This window comes from Phoxinus phoxinus, assembly GCF_949152265.1.
Source record: "Phoxinus phoxinus genome assembly, chromosome: 10".
Lineage (NCBI taxonomy): Eukaryota > Metazoa > Chordata > Actinopteri > Cypriniformes > Leuciscidae > Phoxinus > Phoxinus phoxinus.
Genome location: NC_136885.1, coordinates 19,767,218 through 19,785,466, shown reverse-complemented (window position 1 = coordinate 19,785,466; position 18,249 = coordinate 19,767,218). Strand labels below are relative to the sequence as shown.

Genomic DNA, 18,249 nt, shown 5'->3' with positions numbered 1-18,249 from the left:
ACAAAACAAGTTTTGGCAAACTAGAATATTTGATATGTTATATTATAACTAGACCTAAAAAAGATAATGGGAGGCCTTGGAGTCATACAATAATAATATACACCTTCTGCCATCTAGTGCTAATAAAGGAAACAGCACAGATTGAACATGCGTTGGCCATGTAATTAACAGTAACACTGGCCGAAATGTTTAGTGAACTCATTAAAACCAAAGATTAATTCAATATCAAGTCTCTCTCTCTCTCTCTCTCTCTCTCTCTCTCTCTCTCTCTCTCTCTCTCTCTCTCTCTCTCTCTCTCTCTCTCTCTCTCTCTGTGCCTCATGCAGCATTAATGGCTTTTATCAAAGTGAATTAGGCATGAAGAATAGAAAACCTGAGGTATCCCAGTGGACTGCACATCAATGGAAAAACTGAGAAATGTAAAACACTCGCTCAACACCTGAGAGCAGAACATTAGCCTGGAGACACTCCTCCAGATAAAGAACCCATTAAAGAAAGGACACATTAGCATAACTTTATTGTTTGATTTTTCTGGTTATTATTTATATATTTGTCAGGTGCTGTCTGCAAGGAGAACAAGTTTATTTATACGATCACATAGAACCACAGATAATCTCAGAGAAAGAGAGTGATGGAGAGATTAAAGACAGAGAAGGGAGGAAGAGAGGAGATCTGTAAGATTCAGTTATCACAAGGCAACACCCATCTGAAATTAGAAAATATAAGAAATTAGTGTATATAAATATAAGACTTCATTTTCTAAAGCACAGTATGTTTATATTGACTTTAGCTTGTGTTTTTTTTGTTAAAGTCTGTCAGACATAAACATACACACAGATGTTTGTGATACACACATTACTCTCACATATATTACAGTAACAGCTTCCTTACATCTGGCAGTGTTGGGTTTCCATGCTTTATGGGGACTTATACATAATGATTGTTATTCTGTACAAACTGTATATTCTATCCCATAATAACCCATACCGTTAAACACAACCCTCAGAGAACTCTCTGCATTTTTACGTTTAATAAAAAATAATAATATTTAGTATGATTTATAAGCTGTTTTCAGATGGAAAACTGTTCTTGTTGCCTAGCAACTGTTTGTATAGTTTACGTTTGTTTTTTGAAAGTTATATTACAGTTCTTCTCAATTGCTAAAACACTAAAACCCATTGGCTGAACAAAGTTGTTAGTTACCTGAACTCATTTAGCTAATTGTGCAGTCTGTTGTCAATACCTGAAACCATTTCACATGGTAAAACACAATTTGCAGATCTCACTTAGAATTTTCAGCAAAACTCTAAACACATTCTCATTCTCAAAACATTAGATTTTGACCGGTATGACTGGTATTTCTCGTAAAGAGTGTGTGTGTAACCCCGGTGTCCTGGCCACATTCCACCGACATTGGCCCCTACCAATCATGGCCCCCTAATAATCCCCATCCATTGAATTGGCTCTATCACTCTCTCCACTATAACTGGTGTGTGTGTGAGCGCACTGGTGCTGTTGTACTGTGGCTGCTGTCGCATCATCCTAGTGGATGCTACACACTGGTGGTGTTGAGGAGAGACCCCCTGATATGATTGTAAAGCGCTTTGGGTGTACAGTAATACATATGAAAGCGCTACAGTATATAAATGCCTCATTCTATTCTATTCTATTCTATTCTATTCTATTCTATTCTATTCTATTCTATTCTATTCTATTCTACTATGATAGAACATGTTTTAGTTCATCAAAAGACAATGATGGAAACATATTAAATTTGTTTTGAGATTAAAAATGTACTACTCCCTGAGAACTATATGTTTTGAACAATGTGTTTTCTATATTTTTTGGTGTATTGTTTACTGACTGCTTGATAATGTATATCATTTTGATCACTTTGTTTATGATTTGAGAGTAGTGTTTGATTTTCAACACAGGTAAAACTGTTTTGAGGCGGACGTTTCATTTTGCGAGAGGAGTCAGAGGTTTTATAAATAGTGCTTGAAGATGAGGTTTTGTGTTTAATGTTTTCAGAAAAATGGAGCAAGGTTTCAGAAATCGTGTTTTGGCAATTGAGAAAAACTGTAAACTGCCTGAAAACAAAACAGGGTTCATAAACTGTCTCAATATGTTCCATTTCTGTATACAGTAATACAAAGTATAAACTATACTATAATCACGTCTTAGTAAGATATGTCTATTCTTCTAGGTTCTGTTGACTGAACACGTAATAAGTATGTGCATGACGTCACCGTTTTCACAAATTTGTGTTTTTGTAGTTTACGCGCGGCGGAGACAATAACGGAATAATTTTTAAAAAACGTGCACTTTAAAACCTGCTTTCAAAAGTTTGTGTTTTCCCAAAACGCTGTTGTCATATAAGTTAATGGCCAAAACATATAAACGTGTGTGTGTGTGTGTGTGTGTGTGTGTGTGTGCGTGCGTGCATGCGTGCATGTGTGTTTCTACTTAACCATATTTTGGGGGCAAATTTGTACCCAGAAATAAGCTATATCTGTCATAACCACCTTGGGAGTTTTCGCATTTGGAAACAATAATAACGTAAACTTTTTCTTAAATGATAAAAATGCAGAAAGTTTTCTGAAAGTGTTTGGAAATAGGTTAGCTTATGGTATGTATTTACTGTATAAAAACAATAGAAGTCTATATGCCCCCATAAGTAAGTGTGTGTGTGTGTCCGTGCGTGTGTGCGTCCGTCCGTCCTAGTAAATCCTACTTTATAGGGGCAAAATGTGAAAACATGAAACCCCAATGGGTGTGTGTACTGTTCACTACTTGTTTTTGCCATTTTTTTCTATATTCCACGCTCTAATTGTGAATGCTGAGAAAAAGAAATCTATTTTAAAAGTTAATGTGCCAGATATATATATATATATTTTTTTTTAAATAGGGAAGCCCCAGTATAATATATTTGTTATCTTAACCAGCCATTTGCAACCTGAATAAATATAAATAATGAATGAATAAATAAATAACATATGTCAAAAGAGATGATTAAACAGTGCAAATCGACATCATCGTTAACTTTTTGCTGCCTTTTCACCCTTTTTTATGCTATGTGAAGGCCATTCGATAGTTTTGCCAACAAGATAGTAAGTAACATCAGTTAATAATTGATTGTCACTGTTGCACAATATTATAAGAGTACATTCACGTTTGTTTTTCTTATCAGGCTTAGTCAATGAATTTCACATTACGTGTAAAACTCACTTGTGTCTTTAAACAGTTTACAATATTATTTAAACAGATTTAGGAATATTACCAACAGAATTAGATCAATAACACGCTTGTATTTTGAAATTATAATAGTGAATGGAGATCTGAAATCAATCAATTCTCCGTAGAAAGTATAGATAATAGTTTATTCTATTTTCGATGTGGCAGGTGGTTAAACAAGGTTGTTGTTCTGAATTCCTTTCAGAAAGCTTTTCGTCTGAATTCAGCTGTTGCCCTGGAGCAAAGTACATGTCCTGCTGTGTGCCACGGCCGACCCTTTGCTCTCTGCCACTAGCTCTGTTTGTGCAAACCTGCTGATTTATAAATATTTAAACCTAAAATCAGTCTGTATGGAGAGCATGACTATGGTTATAGTGTTCATATGGGGTGAAACATAAAGAAATATTACTGTCATTACTTTAATGTTGTACATTATCAATGTACATCATCTTTAAGTTGTTATTCCCTGATAATCTTCTGCCTGAAACCACAACCGTTCATGGTCAGATATGTAACTGTAGTGTTATGCAGGTATTGCATCTTTAAATCAGTCTAAACGATTGTAATGATGCAGATAAGTAGAAATGATTATCGACAAAAATATACAATTGTATTCAACAATCAGCATATTAGAATGGTTTCTGAAGGATCATGTGACAGACTGGAGTAATGATGATAAAATTCAGCTTTGTCATAACAGGGATAATAGAAAACAAGTGATAATATTTCACATTATGTTTTACAGTATTTTTGATCCATCAAATGCAGCCTTGGTGTGGATAAAATACTTTTCAAAAAGTCATATATTATTTAAAAAAATCTAGCCCCAAACTTTTGAACGGTAGTGTATAGACATGCTTTATTGTATCATTTAGTATACTGAATATCTTATATGAAATGTGACAGAACAGTCTGTAAAGTAACCATAAGTAAATGTATAAATAAAAATAATTTGCAGTCTTGGAACCTTTTTTCACAGATATGGCTACTTGAGGAAGGTTTTGTTGTTTCATTGCCAATGGTTAATGGTTGAAAAAGTTAATCTAATGTTGCATGATAATTATGTTATTGCGTATCAGTTTCAGCAATGTCTGATGGACTTATTTTGTGTAATATTTACATCTTTGAATTATTAAACAAAGAGGATCATCTTATGCTGCTAAAAGGTTATTTAATTTATGAAGCTCATTATATTGAAATTCCTTAATTCTAGTCAGTCATGACAAATTGTACTTAACTGATTAACCAGTCTAGAGAGAGAGAGAGAGAGAGAGAGAGAGAGAGAGAGAGAGAGAGAGAGATTATTGCATTCCTTCATAATGCCTAATGTAAACAGTTGCATCCTTTGATCCCTCTAAAAAGACTTCTATTTGCAGATACCATGTAAATTAATCCAATTACAAGTAATTCTTCATGGCAGTGTGTAAACTTGCACATTTTATAGCACTTATGCTTCCAAACGATTGGTAATTAGAGTGTTCATATGTTCGATTTGTTTGGTATTACCTACGCAAAGAAAATGGCTTGTTTTTCTACAAATGTGGAGTTTTATTGCAATGTGCTAATGCTCATGGACACAGAACCACTAAAAGTTGATATCATACAAGGATTTATTTAATCTATACAGACTACAATGAAACAGTCGATGATTGTTTTAACCTAGACGCATGTTAGAGGTGACCAGGTAACAGTCAGTAGCGTAGAATCTCTGATCTTCATCCAAAAACAGCATGTGGTTGAGCATTAGACCTGATTTTACTTCACATCATACTTTTCCACTGATGTGCGTCAGGGTGCTTTTGCAGTATATTGACAGGGCAGAGGCCATTGGGAGATAAGAGTTCAAAAGTCATGTTTTCACCCCAGACTGTGCCGTCTTCTTGCGGGATGCATGTAATTGTGATTCCAGCGTATAGTGACAGACTCAGGACCAGAAACAGATGGAGCGGTGTTGAGGTCTGATACTGTGTAACTTAAGAGCTGTCTTGAGGGTACAAAATGTGGTACACCTGGTCGTTGAAGATGCCGGCGTAGGTGCTGACGGCACGAACGGTCTCGTCATACAGGGTTCTTGATGAGGGAGGAAAGAAAATGTCAGAACAAAATGGATAATGAGTCTTCATGGTCAGGGTGTTATGAACATTAAAAGCTCTTTATTGACCATGTAACAGTCTGAAAGCCTAGAGGAGTTGATAAAGGGAATATGTGTGAGTACTAGAGTAACATAAAATTGGACTTACTTGGCTTTCTCTTCCAGCTTGTAGCCCTTGATGCTCTCTACATAGCTGCTGGCAGTGTCAACGCTCTGGTCGTAGTAGGACTTCAGGCTGTCCACCACAGTGGCAATGGTTCCCTTCTCCTCCTCCTCTGCCTGCCTGGGCACACGGAAGCTCTCCGCTCCTGGAGGGGGAGGGAAAGTTTGCCCGATAAGTCCTTCTTCTTTAATAATAATAATCTAATTGTGTGTGTGTTTATGAGTGTGTGTACGTACCCAGAGCAAGGAAAGCAATGAACACCGTGATCGCCAGAAGCTTGTTCATAATGCCAGGTAGGTCTGAGGGATTCAGTAAAGCACTGGTCAGATAATGACAGCACAAGAATGAAAATAAAAATATGACCAGAAGAGGGCAGTGTTTTATCCCTTGTGACAAACTCAATTAAGTCATCAATAAGCTATAAAAAGCATATATATTCTGTTACACTAGATTATGTCTGGTGTTGCTGAATATTACAAGGCAGTTCATAAACAATTAATTTTTGTTTATTTTACTTTACTCCTACTTTAAAAAAAAAATTGTAAGAAAGCATTTACTTAACCTTAACCTTTTTTTCATGCTTTTTTAAAATATTCCTTGTACAGTCCTCTATAAAGACTTGCGTCATGTGCATTATAGGAATTCAGCAGATTTATGGATTCATAGCTAAACAGTCAAGCACCATAAAATCTGTCCTATTATCTGAACATTTTTATAATGCTCTTTAATTAATGCAAGAGGGAAAATATGGCTGTACTCACAGTTTCTCTTCTGCGGAAAGTGTGTCAGATGGGTTAGAGGCAAACACTCTTTGGCCTATCTTATATATATGGTTGTAGATTTATTGACCTGATAACCCAAGTGCCAAAGTGCAACCGTCTCAGATAAATGCTATGTGAGTGTGTATGTGTGTTTATGTAGAGCGGTGCTTTTTGCTGGGGTTTGTTGTAAGATAAGAAAGACTAAAAAGAGATTACTTGTTAAAAAGATATGGCTTTTCAGTCTTCACATAAAGAGACAAACTGACTGATCACATTATACAAACGTGCTGGCTTTGATCAACAGTCTGACATTTAAGAATAAGGAAAGCTCATACCTGAGCTCTTTTATTATGATAATACGCTACGATAGCGTCTTTTATATTCTGTGCCCCATCCACCAGCAGACAGATAAATTCTCACAGGCTCTTGTCTTGCGTAATTGAACTTCAACACGTTTCCAAATAAAGTCCTAAGTCTGTTTCACCATAGACACGTCAGCCTGTTATGGCTACTTCAGGTTATTTGTGTAAAAGTGTGTTTGTATTTGGAATCAAGGTGGGATGTTTTCGAGTTTATGAAATCAATTTCCTCCCAAACACGGTTGTATAATATCATGCTGTGGAAATGTTCTTGAACAACATGGAAAGATATGAAAAGTGAGAAATCACAGTGAGGTTTCTATGAACTTTAATCATAATCGTGACACTGTTGTCACTTAGAAGGATATTAGGTTTTCTGTATTGCTTGAAAATGCCCCAAAATATTAAATAGTTGAAATTCTTTACTATTGTACATGCGTGAATGAGAGAGAGTAGAGAGAGAGAGAGAAAGAGAGAGAGAGAGAGGGAAATGCATGTGTTATGCAATATGCCAAGTGATGAACCTCAGCAGGTGGTTACCTTTGAGAGCTTCAGTTTTGACTGACACCGATAAAACACTCTTGTTGCACACTTGGGGGCATTATTACATTAAAGAAAGGCAAAGTGTCAGTTGGTCAGATCGTTCTATAGCCACCTTAACCCTTGTAATGCATTTAAAGCTGTATACACCTGTTGCATGAAATGTTTCAACTAAAACCAATGTCTTAAGTTTTGAATGTTGCCATGTTTTTACCATGCTATTTCTACATTTACACCCTCATTATTGATTCTTTGACAAGTACAATTTTACAAGAACTACAGCAAAAGCCAGTGTAATGCAAGAAAACTACACATTCTTTTTCTAACAAATCAAAACAAAAATGGCATCAATATTACTCTGAAATGTTTTCAAGCAAAATATATACATTTTATTTGCATAAAATTTTAGATGAAAAAATACATTTTCATCAATAGGTGGCAGCAGAGCTTTTTCAAATTTAGATGATTTTATCTATGAAATGTTATAATTTTATTTTGAATTTGTGTGTGTGTGTGTGTGTGTGTGTGTGTGTGTGTGTGTGTGTGTGTGTGTGTGTGTGTGTGTGTGTGTGTGTGTGTGTGTGTACGTGCGCGCGCACATGTTGTGTGCGAGCATGTTGTGTGCGCATGTTTATAAAGTGCAGCTTCAGTGGGAAGGATAGAATGTGTGTTTGAGTGTTGGAAAGGAGGCTAAAGGTTTTTAACAGAAGTAATTTGAGACAGATCTAAATCAAAAACAGCATCATTTCACGTGTAAAGCCCCAGTTTACTTCTGGGTCAAAACTGACCCGGACGCAAAAGGTGTAACAATTTAGTTTAAATGGTTATAACTATTACATAAAAAATTTAATAAAAAATGTTTTCAAAGTCTTAACACATATCCAAAGATTAACTTTTGTACTAAAAACTATAGTTTAAAAAAGAAAAAGTATGTTCCACATTCAGGTTATGGACCCGAATGCATTAGTAGGGTTAACATACACTAGGTGTTCTGTATGGTTACTAAGACATTGCTAGACGGTTGCATGAGTTTTCTGGGTGGTTACAGTCTTAAGTCTCTGAAATTTCAGACCCTAAAAATAGCTATGGGATTTTTTTTCTTCTGTTTTATCATCAGGCTTTACACATGAAATTATGCTGTTTTTGATTTAGATTTGTCTCAAATTACTTCTGTTAAAAACCTTTAGCCTCCTTCCAACACTCAAACACACATTCTATCCTTCCCACTGAGGCTGTGTTTTTTTTTTTTTTTTTTTTTGTGATGGTTGTTCTTGAGTCCCTTGTTTGTCCTGAGGAGTTAAACTGCCCAATGTTCTTCAGAAAAATGCTTCTGGTCCTGCAAATTCTTCAGTTTTTAGCAAAGCAGGATAAAGATAGATGTCCCACTCCCAATTGTTCTTATTTTGTGTAAATATAATTTATTTAGTATGCCCTTCGAAAGCAACAGTACAACAGTAGAATCAACAGTACAACTTAACTTACCTTGATTTTCAAATTCAAAAATATTGGAAAGGGTTAAAATATGTAAAGATCCTGGAAACCTGAAGAATATGCAAGACCTGAAGGTTTTTTCTGACATTGAGCAGTTTAACTGCTCAGGACAAACAAGGGACTCAAGAACAACCATCACACACACACACACACACACACACACAGACACACACACACAAAAACATCATCCAGGTAATGACACACTATTAAGAATCAAGGGTGTTGTAAAGTTTTGAACGGGGTCATTTTTATAAATTCAGCTATTTTTTTGTCTTGTGGACTGTATGTAAAATATCTTGATCAGGACAGTACTAAAAACATATCATGCATTTTGTATGATCCCCCTTATTTTGTTAAAATGAACATTGTGCAGATTCTGTTAGATGTATGTAAACTTTTGAGCAGGACTGTATTATTATTATTATTATTTTTATATTATATTATTATATTATTATATCATATATTATATTGTTCTTTTTATTAGTTTACACTAAATTTCTATAATCCAAAAGCTAAAGGTGAAAATTGTATGAAAATAGGCTTTTCATCATGGACAGAATGAGTAGAGTATACATAGGTGCTTTTTAGCATATTATTTGATTTCTATTCTGTCGAATAACACATTTCTTCAAGAGTCTAATTCTTATGTTCATGTCAGAGTGGGACTGTGGACCTTATCAGTGGTCATTACACAAGTGTTCAATGCATGTGTGAAAATTGACCTTTCAGGTGTTTAAATACATCATGTTTAAAGTAATATACCCATGTTTTAGTTTTGTGCTACAGTACACATTAGTTAATCACATCCAAAACCAGGGTTTGCATTTTCCAAAGGTTTTTATTTCGAATGAGTCTTGTTTCTTTATGAGGCACACAAAATCACATGACCGGATGTTATTTTTTTCTCTGCACTAAACAGAACAGTATCAAATTCACAGATACAGTATATACATGCAAAAATGCAACATGTTGACTGTGCTGGACACCCAGCTGTCAGATCGTTTCAGATTTGGATCTATTATTGAAGCAATGAAAATGCATGTTTGCTTGGTTGAAGTCGTCAGTGTTTGATGAGCAGTGGACTCTATGCCTGAGGCAGGACGGTATCCAGCACTGGCTTGATGCTGGTGATTGCTTTGTCCAGGTGTTCGCCAATGTAGGGCCGGAGGTAATGGCCATAAGCACCGAGAAGAGCCAAACGAGCTTTGTCCACCACAGGCTCCAGCTCACTGGCCAGACCGCTGGAAGAAGCACACATGGATTTACTCACATGGATTTACTGGAATGAATGATGTTAGAATGATGGCGTAAGAGCCATATGACTAGTTTGAGGCAGCCCTCACCTTATAATTTTGATGGTGCTTTCAACTCTTGGGCTCTGCTTAATTTCACCATAAATCTCCTGGGCTCTTCCTCCTGTTGGTGTGCCCTCTAGCATTGGCTGAGCAGAGTCTTTGACCTTTTCCCAAGCAGTGACAATCCTCTTAAAGAAAACTGCCTTCAGTCCTTCATATTTCTCAACTAACTCCTTGTCAGGCTCGGGCCATTGCTGTGCCCAGACACACACCGACACTACAGGAGGAAGAAAAGACCTTGAGAATGATATAAAAGAGCACTGTGCCCACCTAAAACAGCATGCTTACCCACATTCATTGAAGAATTTCTGGTTATTATGTGTGAAAATAGAGTTTGTGTCAGAGAAAGGTCTGCACCATTATGTGCACTGGTAAACTGCTGCTCATCGTAACATGTCTACATGCTGAGATGCCACTTACAGGTAACATGTCAGTCATTCATTTATTCAATACTAAATGCAAATAGACTTTTGACTTATTTTACTTGTTTGAATTAAATCTGCCAAAAACTTTCATTTTGATGAGCAAATCGAAATGAACAGGCCTTCTGTTCTAAAATATCTTTCTTTTGTCCAGTTGTGCACCAGTTAACAAATTTTTAAGAACTAGTTTTTACCTTGGAGTGCAAGGATGAGAGCAAATGTCAGCTTCATCTAGGAGAGGAGACAGAAATTTAGACATGATATGCTTGGAAAATATGTGAATATCACCAGTTTTCTCTTAAAGTTTAACTCTTACATGTATTTAAAACATGCACAAACACAAAGCAAAAATTCAAATGTATAAACAGTCAAGATGCAATATGCATTATTTTGCATTTGCGGGGAAAAAAGAGATGCATTTAAATTCTTTTTAAAATAGTGAGGCATTGTAAGTAGTTTATCCCCATGTTAATGCATGTATAAATAAGAGCAACATAGTGAAGACTCACTTTACCTTGTGCTAGTGAGATTCCTGTAGAGAGAAATAAAGGACTGGAGTCAACTTCACCAGCTGAGTCTGCAGTTATATTGTCTGCCGTCCATCCCTATATCTGCCTGACCGCTTGACCAAACAAACGTCATCACACACACACTCAATAACTCACAATCAATCACACACTCATGCTGCCTGTATACACACCCACGCTGTTCCTACAGGGCAAACATGTACACCATAGTTTGTCCACTCAAAGTCCACTGTGTATTCAAAGTATTTGTGTATTAATAAGGCATGAGAGGATACTTATGAAATCACTAATGAAAGACATTTATGTGCTCTGAGTGTTTAAATATGCATTAAGGATACATTTATACACTTAACAGGTACTTTTATACAAAGCAGCTTCGAAAGCAAAGCAATGCAAAAAGAAAAGCAAGAAAAGCAAAGCTTTATATATACTTTTCTTATTAAAATCATTTCTTTTCTACCCATTATTAGAGTGATGTTAGATGTATAAACTTAGAGAGAAACATTTCAGTTCAATTCACATTTATTTGTATAGCATCTTTCACAATACTGTTATTATAGTTTTGGGAGACCTAAAATATTTCACTTTTTTTATATATTTCTCCATAGAAACCTTTTGCGACCTCTTATTTATTAAAGACGTTGATGTGAGTGTTTAAATTATACATTAGATACATTAAGGATAAATATATACACTTAGCAGGCACTTTTATGCAAAGCCAGCTTCAAAAGAAGAAGAAAAGCAATGCAAAAGGAAAGAAAAGCAATGCAAAAGGAAAAAAAGAAAAGCAAATCTTTATGTATATATAGTATATATACATAAAAGAAAGGATATGGTTAATAAAAAAAGTAAATATTTTCGAGAGAATTTTTTATCATTTATTGGTATATATCCCAACAAATGATTAAATATTATCTGGAAATATTTACTTTATTTTTTTCTATTAACCATATCCTTTCTTTTCTACCCATTATTAGAGTGATGTGAGATGTATAAACCTAGAGAGAAACATTTCAGTTAAATTGAATTTTTATTTGCTAAGCGCTTTTCACAATACTGTTGTTTTAGGAGTCCTAAATTTTTTTAATGGTTTTCCATTGACCCCCTTTGAAACCTTTTTTGACCTGTTGGGTGACCCTATACCAGTTTTATAAAGTGCTGGCTGTAAAGTACACATTTTATTAGTGTATATATTTCCCCGGGGTTTAAACCCAAAATCTTGGCGTTGTTGCACCATGCTCTAGTTGAGTTACAGGAACACAAAGATGAGACAAGAGAATTTTTTGTAACAGTTGCAATCATAAATTGCACATGATGGCTTTTTTTAATATATTAATATGTGAATATACTTCTCAACACAGAAGTCTCTAGGCAATCTGAAAGGCTCAATAATGCATTTTTACAGTTTTTAGTCATTCAAATAAACATTTCTCATTTCCTTACATTATCTTAACCTATTCAGCACTAAATTTACTGATTGTGCTTGGACAGCAATTTCATTTTTTTCTTGCAAGAGTGCCAGAATCAATATTCTTGACTTTAATGTACATAAACGAATAATGGTTGAGCAAAGGCTGTCCAAAGGTTGTGAAAAGCTTTCAACATGCCAAATTGACAGAATCAGACCCAGCGAACTTTCCACTTTGGAACATAACGTGTCTAATCTACAACCCGTGGACCTTTTTTTTCTTTCTTTTAAATGTTTTCAATTAGATTAAATTATTTGGCAAATATTTATCATTATTCATATTGTATTCTTTTAGCATTTTGTCTCTCATTTTCTTCCTTTATTCTTTTCCTGTTTCCTACTCCATCCACTGTTTCTCATTCAAAGATTCCACAATCCATTTGTTCTGTGATATTATCCAGCACGTTTATTAGTTAGGTGTTAAAAGAAAACATTCTTTATTTCTTTTTCTCGCTATTTGTACAGTTTAGTTGCACTTTTTACATTACGTCATGTTTGCATTATTGCAATGGAAGGACTACATTGGAGATATGATTCAGTGCATTAATTCCACAATATCAGTATGCTTAAAGCTTAAGTGAGGTTTGATCGGGGGGCTTTTTGTTCCCTAAAAGTCTGTTCTGCTTATTTATCTTGGGTTGATCTGAAGGTGGGCACTTTTCCTTTCAGTCTCTCCCAAAGGGAACTTGCACTGTCTTTAGCCCACTCCATGTAAGAGTCAGCTACAGGTTTAAGATGGTCCTCAAAGTACATGCCAACGAAACCAGCAGCTGTGCTGCCAACATTTAGAACTGTAGTCTTTGTGTCCCTGTATCAGTCAGACACACAAACAAACAGAAGTAAAACAACATGTCCACACTCCATTTTAGCAGTGACTAAACAATATGTATTAGCTGTACCTGTACACCTGCTGTGCTCTTCCAAGAAGTCCAGCATTGTCTGGAGCAGCAGAAGGCAACGGGTTGGACAATGTCAAACACACTAGGGGGGGCGTAGATTTACAGATTTTAAAATAAGTTGCATGATCGATATTTCCATTGATTTTTTTGTCTATATATCTTTAGTCTTTTATATCAAAAGCAGCGATAAATAAAATATATACATAGACAGACCTTGCAACATCACCACCAGAACAAATAGCACCAATCTGGACATCTGGCAGAACAATCAGTTAAGATCTTAAATTGGTAATAGATTTGGAATTGCTTACATATACGTTATTACAGTGTGGTGGTAACAAGTAAAACTTAAACATATAGTACATATGTACCTTTAGAGTTAATGTAGAAGTGGAGAAGTAGATGTAATTTTTTCTTCTTCAGAAGAACTGTCTGCCAGACGCACTGTTGTTTTTCTGAGGCTTTTGCGATGAGGTTGTCTTTGGTTCAGTGTTATCTTTGAAGAGTGCCAACTTGCTCCAGCAATGCTGTATTTGTATCAATTCAGAGAAACAGATCACACCATTTCTGAGTAGGCACTGTCTGCTGTTTACTTAGCAAAAAAAGTTTGGGGTACAATTTTATATTTATAAACTTATAAACTATCAATAATATATAAATGTAATTAAATAAATACAAATCACAATTATATTTTATATAGTATTCATACTATAGTATTAGTAATCATATTTATATATTTTGCTGTTTTGTTTGTGGGGTGTTCACTTGAAGGTGGGGTCGGGGTCCATATGGCCCTGAGCCATTTTACTTTCTCCATTAATCTTATGATTTTTTAATTAGCTTTGGCCAAAGAAAATGCAAGAAAGATATGGAGAATAATATGCAGTATCATTATCAGATCAGTTCAACAGCATGCTGGTTTTTGGTTTAGCAACGCATACAGCAACCTTCATGCTGTTGAACTCATCTAACAACTACATAATATACTAGATATTGTTACAATAATTTACATTCGAACAATGATATATTGGTGGTATATATTCCTGTTAAGTGTAGATGCACAGCAAAGCCTTCCATAAAAGGTCTATAAATATTAGATTATTATATCAGCATAATTCCTGTTACCAGCTGACAGTTTTTCGCTGTTAGCACATATGGAGGATGTTTCAACCTTGATCCTTTGAGGTACTGAACAGAAAAACAAGTTCACATTTGTTGCATTTAGGCCAGAGGAATTCAATAGTGGGATGTAATTCAAAGAAAAGGGGTCAGTTAGTCAGTCCTCTTGACTGCTGAACTGCATGGGTTGATATTAATCATGGGAAGTAATGATCATTAACTGAGGACAAACAGTGACTTTAGCCTGATGTGGTCTGATGCTAGAAGCCCTTTGACCTATGATTTGCAACTTTGCATACTGGTTTATATATTATATATTGATTGACCCTTTATTGATTGGTGTTATATTGATGCTATGGCATCATTTATAGTTAGTGTGTGCCTGTATATTGCTCTTTATTGGTTTATCTGCTTTTAGAAATAACTGACTAAACTACTAAAATTGATTTATAAAATGATGTAGCATATTCCTGTTATGTAGGTTGATACAAATATATATATATATATAAATAATAATTCAAATTTATATTCAAAATAATTAAATATTTCATTGTTAATATGAACACATTTCAAATGAAACAAACACAAACTGGTTCTTTTTCCACTGTTTATTGTTTTGAAAAAAATTCAGAATGAATTTTTAGATTTCACATTTTTCCATAATATTTAACAGCATCCCACAAAATTGTAAGATACTTTACAGATTTCACAAATGACAAGCATCACAGTTTGAAGTCGTTTTAAACTGTAACAAATGCACCAGTTGGCACATCATGGTGGGGGTGATATCACATATAACAAAGTAATTGCAGGGTTGCAGAGATGAAGGGTATGGTCATCAATATTTATTTTATTGGAAGGTTTCAGACATCTTCTGCTTCATCTTCTCATACTGCTCACTAAACCAGCTCCTGCCAAGACAAAAACACATTCATGTTAGAAAAAGCCACAGAAATGTGAAGCAGCTTCTATGCCAGTACAAATACAACACGACCAGTTTAATAATGCATTTTATATATAAATATAACATGTAAAGTAAAGTTGAATTGTGAATTATAACGATCTTACTTGGTTTTAGTAGCAAACTCGCTCTGATCCAACTGTTGAAAGGTGGTCTTGGTCTTCTCTGTCAGGTCATCTGCAATCTCCTTCACCTGGGTCTGGAAAGTGGCGAAACGCTGCTCCAGTGTGGGCTCTTCCTGGGCCTCTGTTTAAATTTCAGGTAAACATTGTAAATGCATGAATCTCATTTGTACTGATGTGAAATAGCATTATATATACCAAGAACTGATGTTTAATATGTCTTAAGAATATTTTATCTTAGACAATTACCTGTGTGTACAGCAAGTACAAGCATCAGCACGGCTGCAGCCAGGTACAGTTTCATCTTTTCAGTCTTTTCTGTAACACAGAAAATAAAGCGAGTTTAGAGAGCCAACGATCACGGACAGTGGTGATTTCGACCAATTTTAGATAACATTATTTGATTACCGTAATAGGCTACGTCACAAATGAACGTAACCCTAGTCACAAACAGTGCGTAGACGGGGTAAATAGCCTACTGTTTTAAATAACATGGGAAATAAATGTAAAAGCTGGTGAATGTACAGATGCTGACAAGGAATGAAGCCTAGATGTCGCCAATATACTATTTATTTACTTAAGGGAAGAAAAGAACGTCTGTTCTATTGCTCCACTGAAAAGCTCGCTAGATTCGCTGCTTACTCAGTTTAAAAGTTTGGAAAGTTATCATGAGAAGAATAAATTGAATGTAAATTGTCATACCTTGCTTTTAGTCCTCAGGAGAATTGGGTTGAGATTGTGATGACCCACAGATGGCTTGGCCCTTTATAGCTGGACTGAGCTGACGTAGTGTGATAACGCCACCTCTGACCTATCAAGACCTCCTGCTATCATTCACTCTTTTTTTTTTTGCCATGTCGCAAGTGGCTTTAGTTAACATCTTTGAGGTGAGTCAACTGCTTGCCATAACAGCTACATTCTCATTTTGTTCAGTTATTCCTGATACATAACATTAATGACTAGCAGTGCCATTTGAAACAGTCACAAAATAAAACAATGTTACAAAACAGTAGGCATTTTCTTTATCTGGTACTCTGGTGCACAGTTACTGTATGGTACAACGTTAATTCATTATACGGGATTTAACAATTTCTTACATGCTCTTCTCAACACTTACATACTAAACTATCCTGAAAGTCAAAACAACAGTGTCTGCGGACTATAAATTCAATAAATCTTTCCTCAGTCAAATTCCTCTAGCAATCCTCTGTCTACTGCCCCATTTGCACAAAACTTTTAAGTTATGCTCAAAAAATAACTTTTACCTAAAATAGTATTGTGCTTCATTGGCAAAGTCATTACTTATTGAATATACAAGATTAAAAAAAGAGGATCTAAAACTGTAGTTCCCATTGTAGCTGAGAGCAGTTTTGTATATATCGATTTCAGTACTGTCTATTTAAACTGGTCAATAATGGTCACGTTATACTGGCTAAAACGGGAACTAATGCTTGGAGGAACCTCTTATCTGTAATAGAGAATGCACCATTTCTTTGTGTCTATATGGAGGCGTTGTACCAGGTGAGGAAAGAGAAGAAGTGGGCAAAATGCCAACATTTGGGAAATGCAAACAGATAGCATGTCACGTCTTGCTAAGATGGCACACCTTCACCATCCACTTTGCTGTCAATTCCTTTCCCCCTAAGGTAATAAAATATGACTGTCCATATGATGATGTATCTTTCTGGACATGCTGGATGTCTGAACATATTTGCAAAGAGATTCTTCCTGACTGTAAAGCAAAGATAATGTTGTAATCTTAGCCGTAGTTGTTTATCAGCAATTGAAAGCATACTTCTGTCAATCTAACAGTGTGTTTTGTATCTGGAGGCGCAGAACCTTGTTGTTTGATGTAAGGACACAAAGGTTTACTCCGCAGCTCTTTAACCTTTTAGCCACATCATAACATGAGATAGAGAGACTGGATTTGGACTAAAGTAAATGGAAGTTGTTTATCTCAGTGTAGTTGCATAACCTTGCTTCATATCTATGGCATAACAAAGATGCAGGACTGCCTGCTTTGAAACCACCTTTGGATTTTAGGTCAGCAAGATGATTATATCTCTAGTCAACTTTATTGACCCAGTGACATGCATAGCCTTCTTAATTGCATTAAATAAAGTATTGCATGTTCAGTGCTGTAGAGTATTTATGTCATATAGCCTACTGTGCTTAAATGCCCAAACATATCACCTTATATGCCAAGTATTACTTCATTTTCATGAAGCTACAGGTCTGGAAATGTATCTATTTATTTATTTACTTACTTTCTTACTGTGAAATATAGACACATGTACATAAACTAAAACCATTTAGGTCTGTATGATTTTTTGTTGTTGATAGAAAATAATTTTATTTGGGATGCATTAAATTAGTCAAAAGTGTTTAGTCCAAATTGTTGGAAAAAACATAAATGCTGTTATTTTTTACTTTAATAAAATAATCCTTAAAATTTGTATCAGTTTGCCGTTTCCAAAAATATTAAATAATGTTTCAACATTTACAATAATAAGAAATGTTTCATGAATATTACAATCATTTCTGAAAGATCATGTGACACTGACGACTGGTGTAGTGACTGCTGCAGTATAATTGCTGTGGAATAATTTTGCTAAATATATTACAATAGAAAATATATTTTATGCATGTTAATATTGAACTTTTTATATATAAATATAGAACAATTTAATTGTATTAATAGTTCCCCTTTATTAGTTTTTACTGTATTTTTGATTA

General features: G+C 35.1%; 4 protein-coding genes across 6 annotated transcripts; all 4 read right to left on the bottom strand.

Moving 5' to 3' along the window:
- Window positions 1-4,826: 4,826 nt before the first annotated feature.
- Window positions 4,827-6,762, bottom strand: apoc2 (apolipoprotein C-II). 2 transcript variants are annotated; one of them, XM_079625795.1, is made up of 4 exons: window positions 6,251-6,762; window positions 5,726-5,788; window positions 5,475-5,634; window positions 4,827-5,304 (listed from the first exon to the last, which is right to left on the bottom strand). In XM_079625795.1, the coding sequence occupies exons 2-4, from the start codon at window positions 5,772-5,774 to the stop codon at window positions 5,208-5,210; spliced, it is 306 nt and encodes a 101-aa protein (XP_079481921.1). In that variant the 5' UTR covers window positions 5,775-5,788; window positions 6,251-6,762; the 3' UTR covers window positions 4,827-5,207. The 2 variants fall into 2 exon arrangements, with proteins under 2 accessions (XP_079481921.1, XP_079481922.1); XM_079625796.1 differs by having other exon boundaries at window positions 5,726-5,808; window positions 6,251-6,294.
- Window positions 6,763-9,458: 2,696 nt separating this feature from the next.
- On the bottom strand, window positions 9,459-11,053 carry apoa2 (apolipoprotein A-II). Of its 2 annotated transcripts, none has more exons than XM_079626623.1 (4): window positions 10,932-11,053; window positions 10,612-10,648; window positions 9,984-10,212; window positions 9,459-9,881 (listed from the first exon to the last, which is right to left on the bottom strand). In XM_079626623.1, exons 2-4 carry the CDS (start codon window positions 10,646-10,648, stop codon window positions 9,725-9,727), a joined length of 423 nt encoding a protein of 140 aa, XP_079482749.1. In that variant the 5' UTR covers window positions 10,932-11,053; the 3' UTR covers window positions 9,459-9,724. The 2 variants fall into 2 exon arrangements, with proteins under 2 accessions (XP_079482749.1, XP_079482750.1); XM_079626624.1 differs by having other exon boundaries at window positions 10,927-11,015.
- Window positions 11,054-12,229: 1,176 nt separating this feature from the next.
- On the bottom strand, window positions 12,230-13,850 carry apoc4 (apolipoprotein C-IV). Its single transcript, XM_079626080.1, has 4 exons — window positions 13,683-13,850; window positions 13,525-13,567; window positions 13,312-13,393; window positions 12,230-13,220 (listed from the first exon to the last, which is right to left on the bottom strand). Exons 2-4 carry the CDS (start codon window positions 13,565-13,567, stop codon window positions 13,037-13,039), a joined length of 309 nt encoding a protein of 102 aa, XP_079482206.1. The 5' UTR covers window positions 13,683-13,850; the 3' UTR covers window positions 12,230-13,036.
- Window positions 13,851-15,023: 1,173 nt separating this feature from the next.
- apoc1 (apolipoprotein C-I) lies at window positions 15,024-16,302 on the bottom strand. The gene is made up of 4 exons (XM_079626240.1): window positions 16,216-16,302; window positions 15,763-15,831; window positions 15,499-15,637; window positions 15,024-15,341 (listed from the first exon to the last, which is right to left on the bottom strand). Exons 2-4 carry the CDS (start codon window positions 15,815-15,817, stop codon window positions 15,281-15,283), a joined length of 255 nt encoding a protein of 84 aa, XP_079482366.1. The 5' UTR covers window positions 15,818-15,831; window positions 16,216-16,302; the 3' UTR covers window positions 15,024-15,280.
- Between the last annotated feature and the right edge of the window lie 1,947 nt (window positions 16,303-18,249).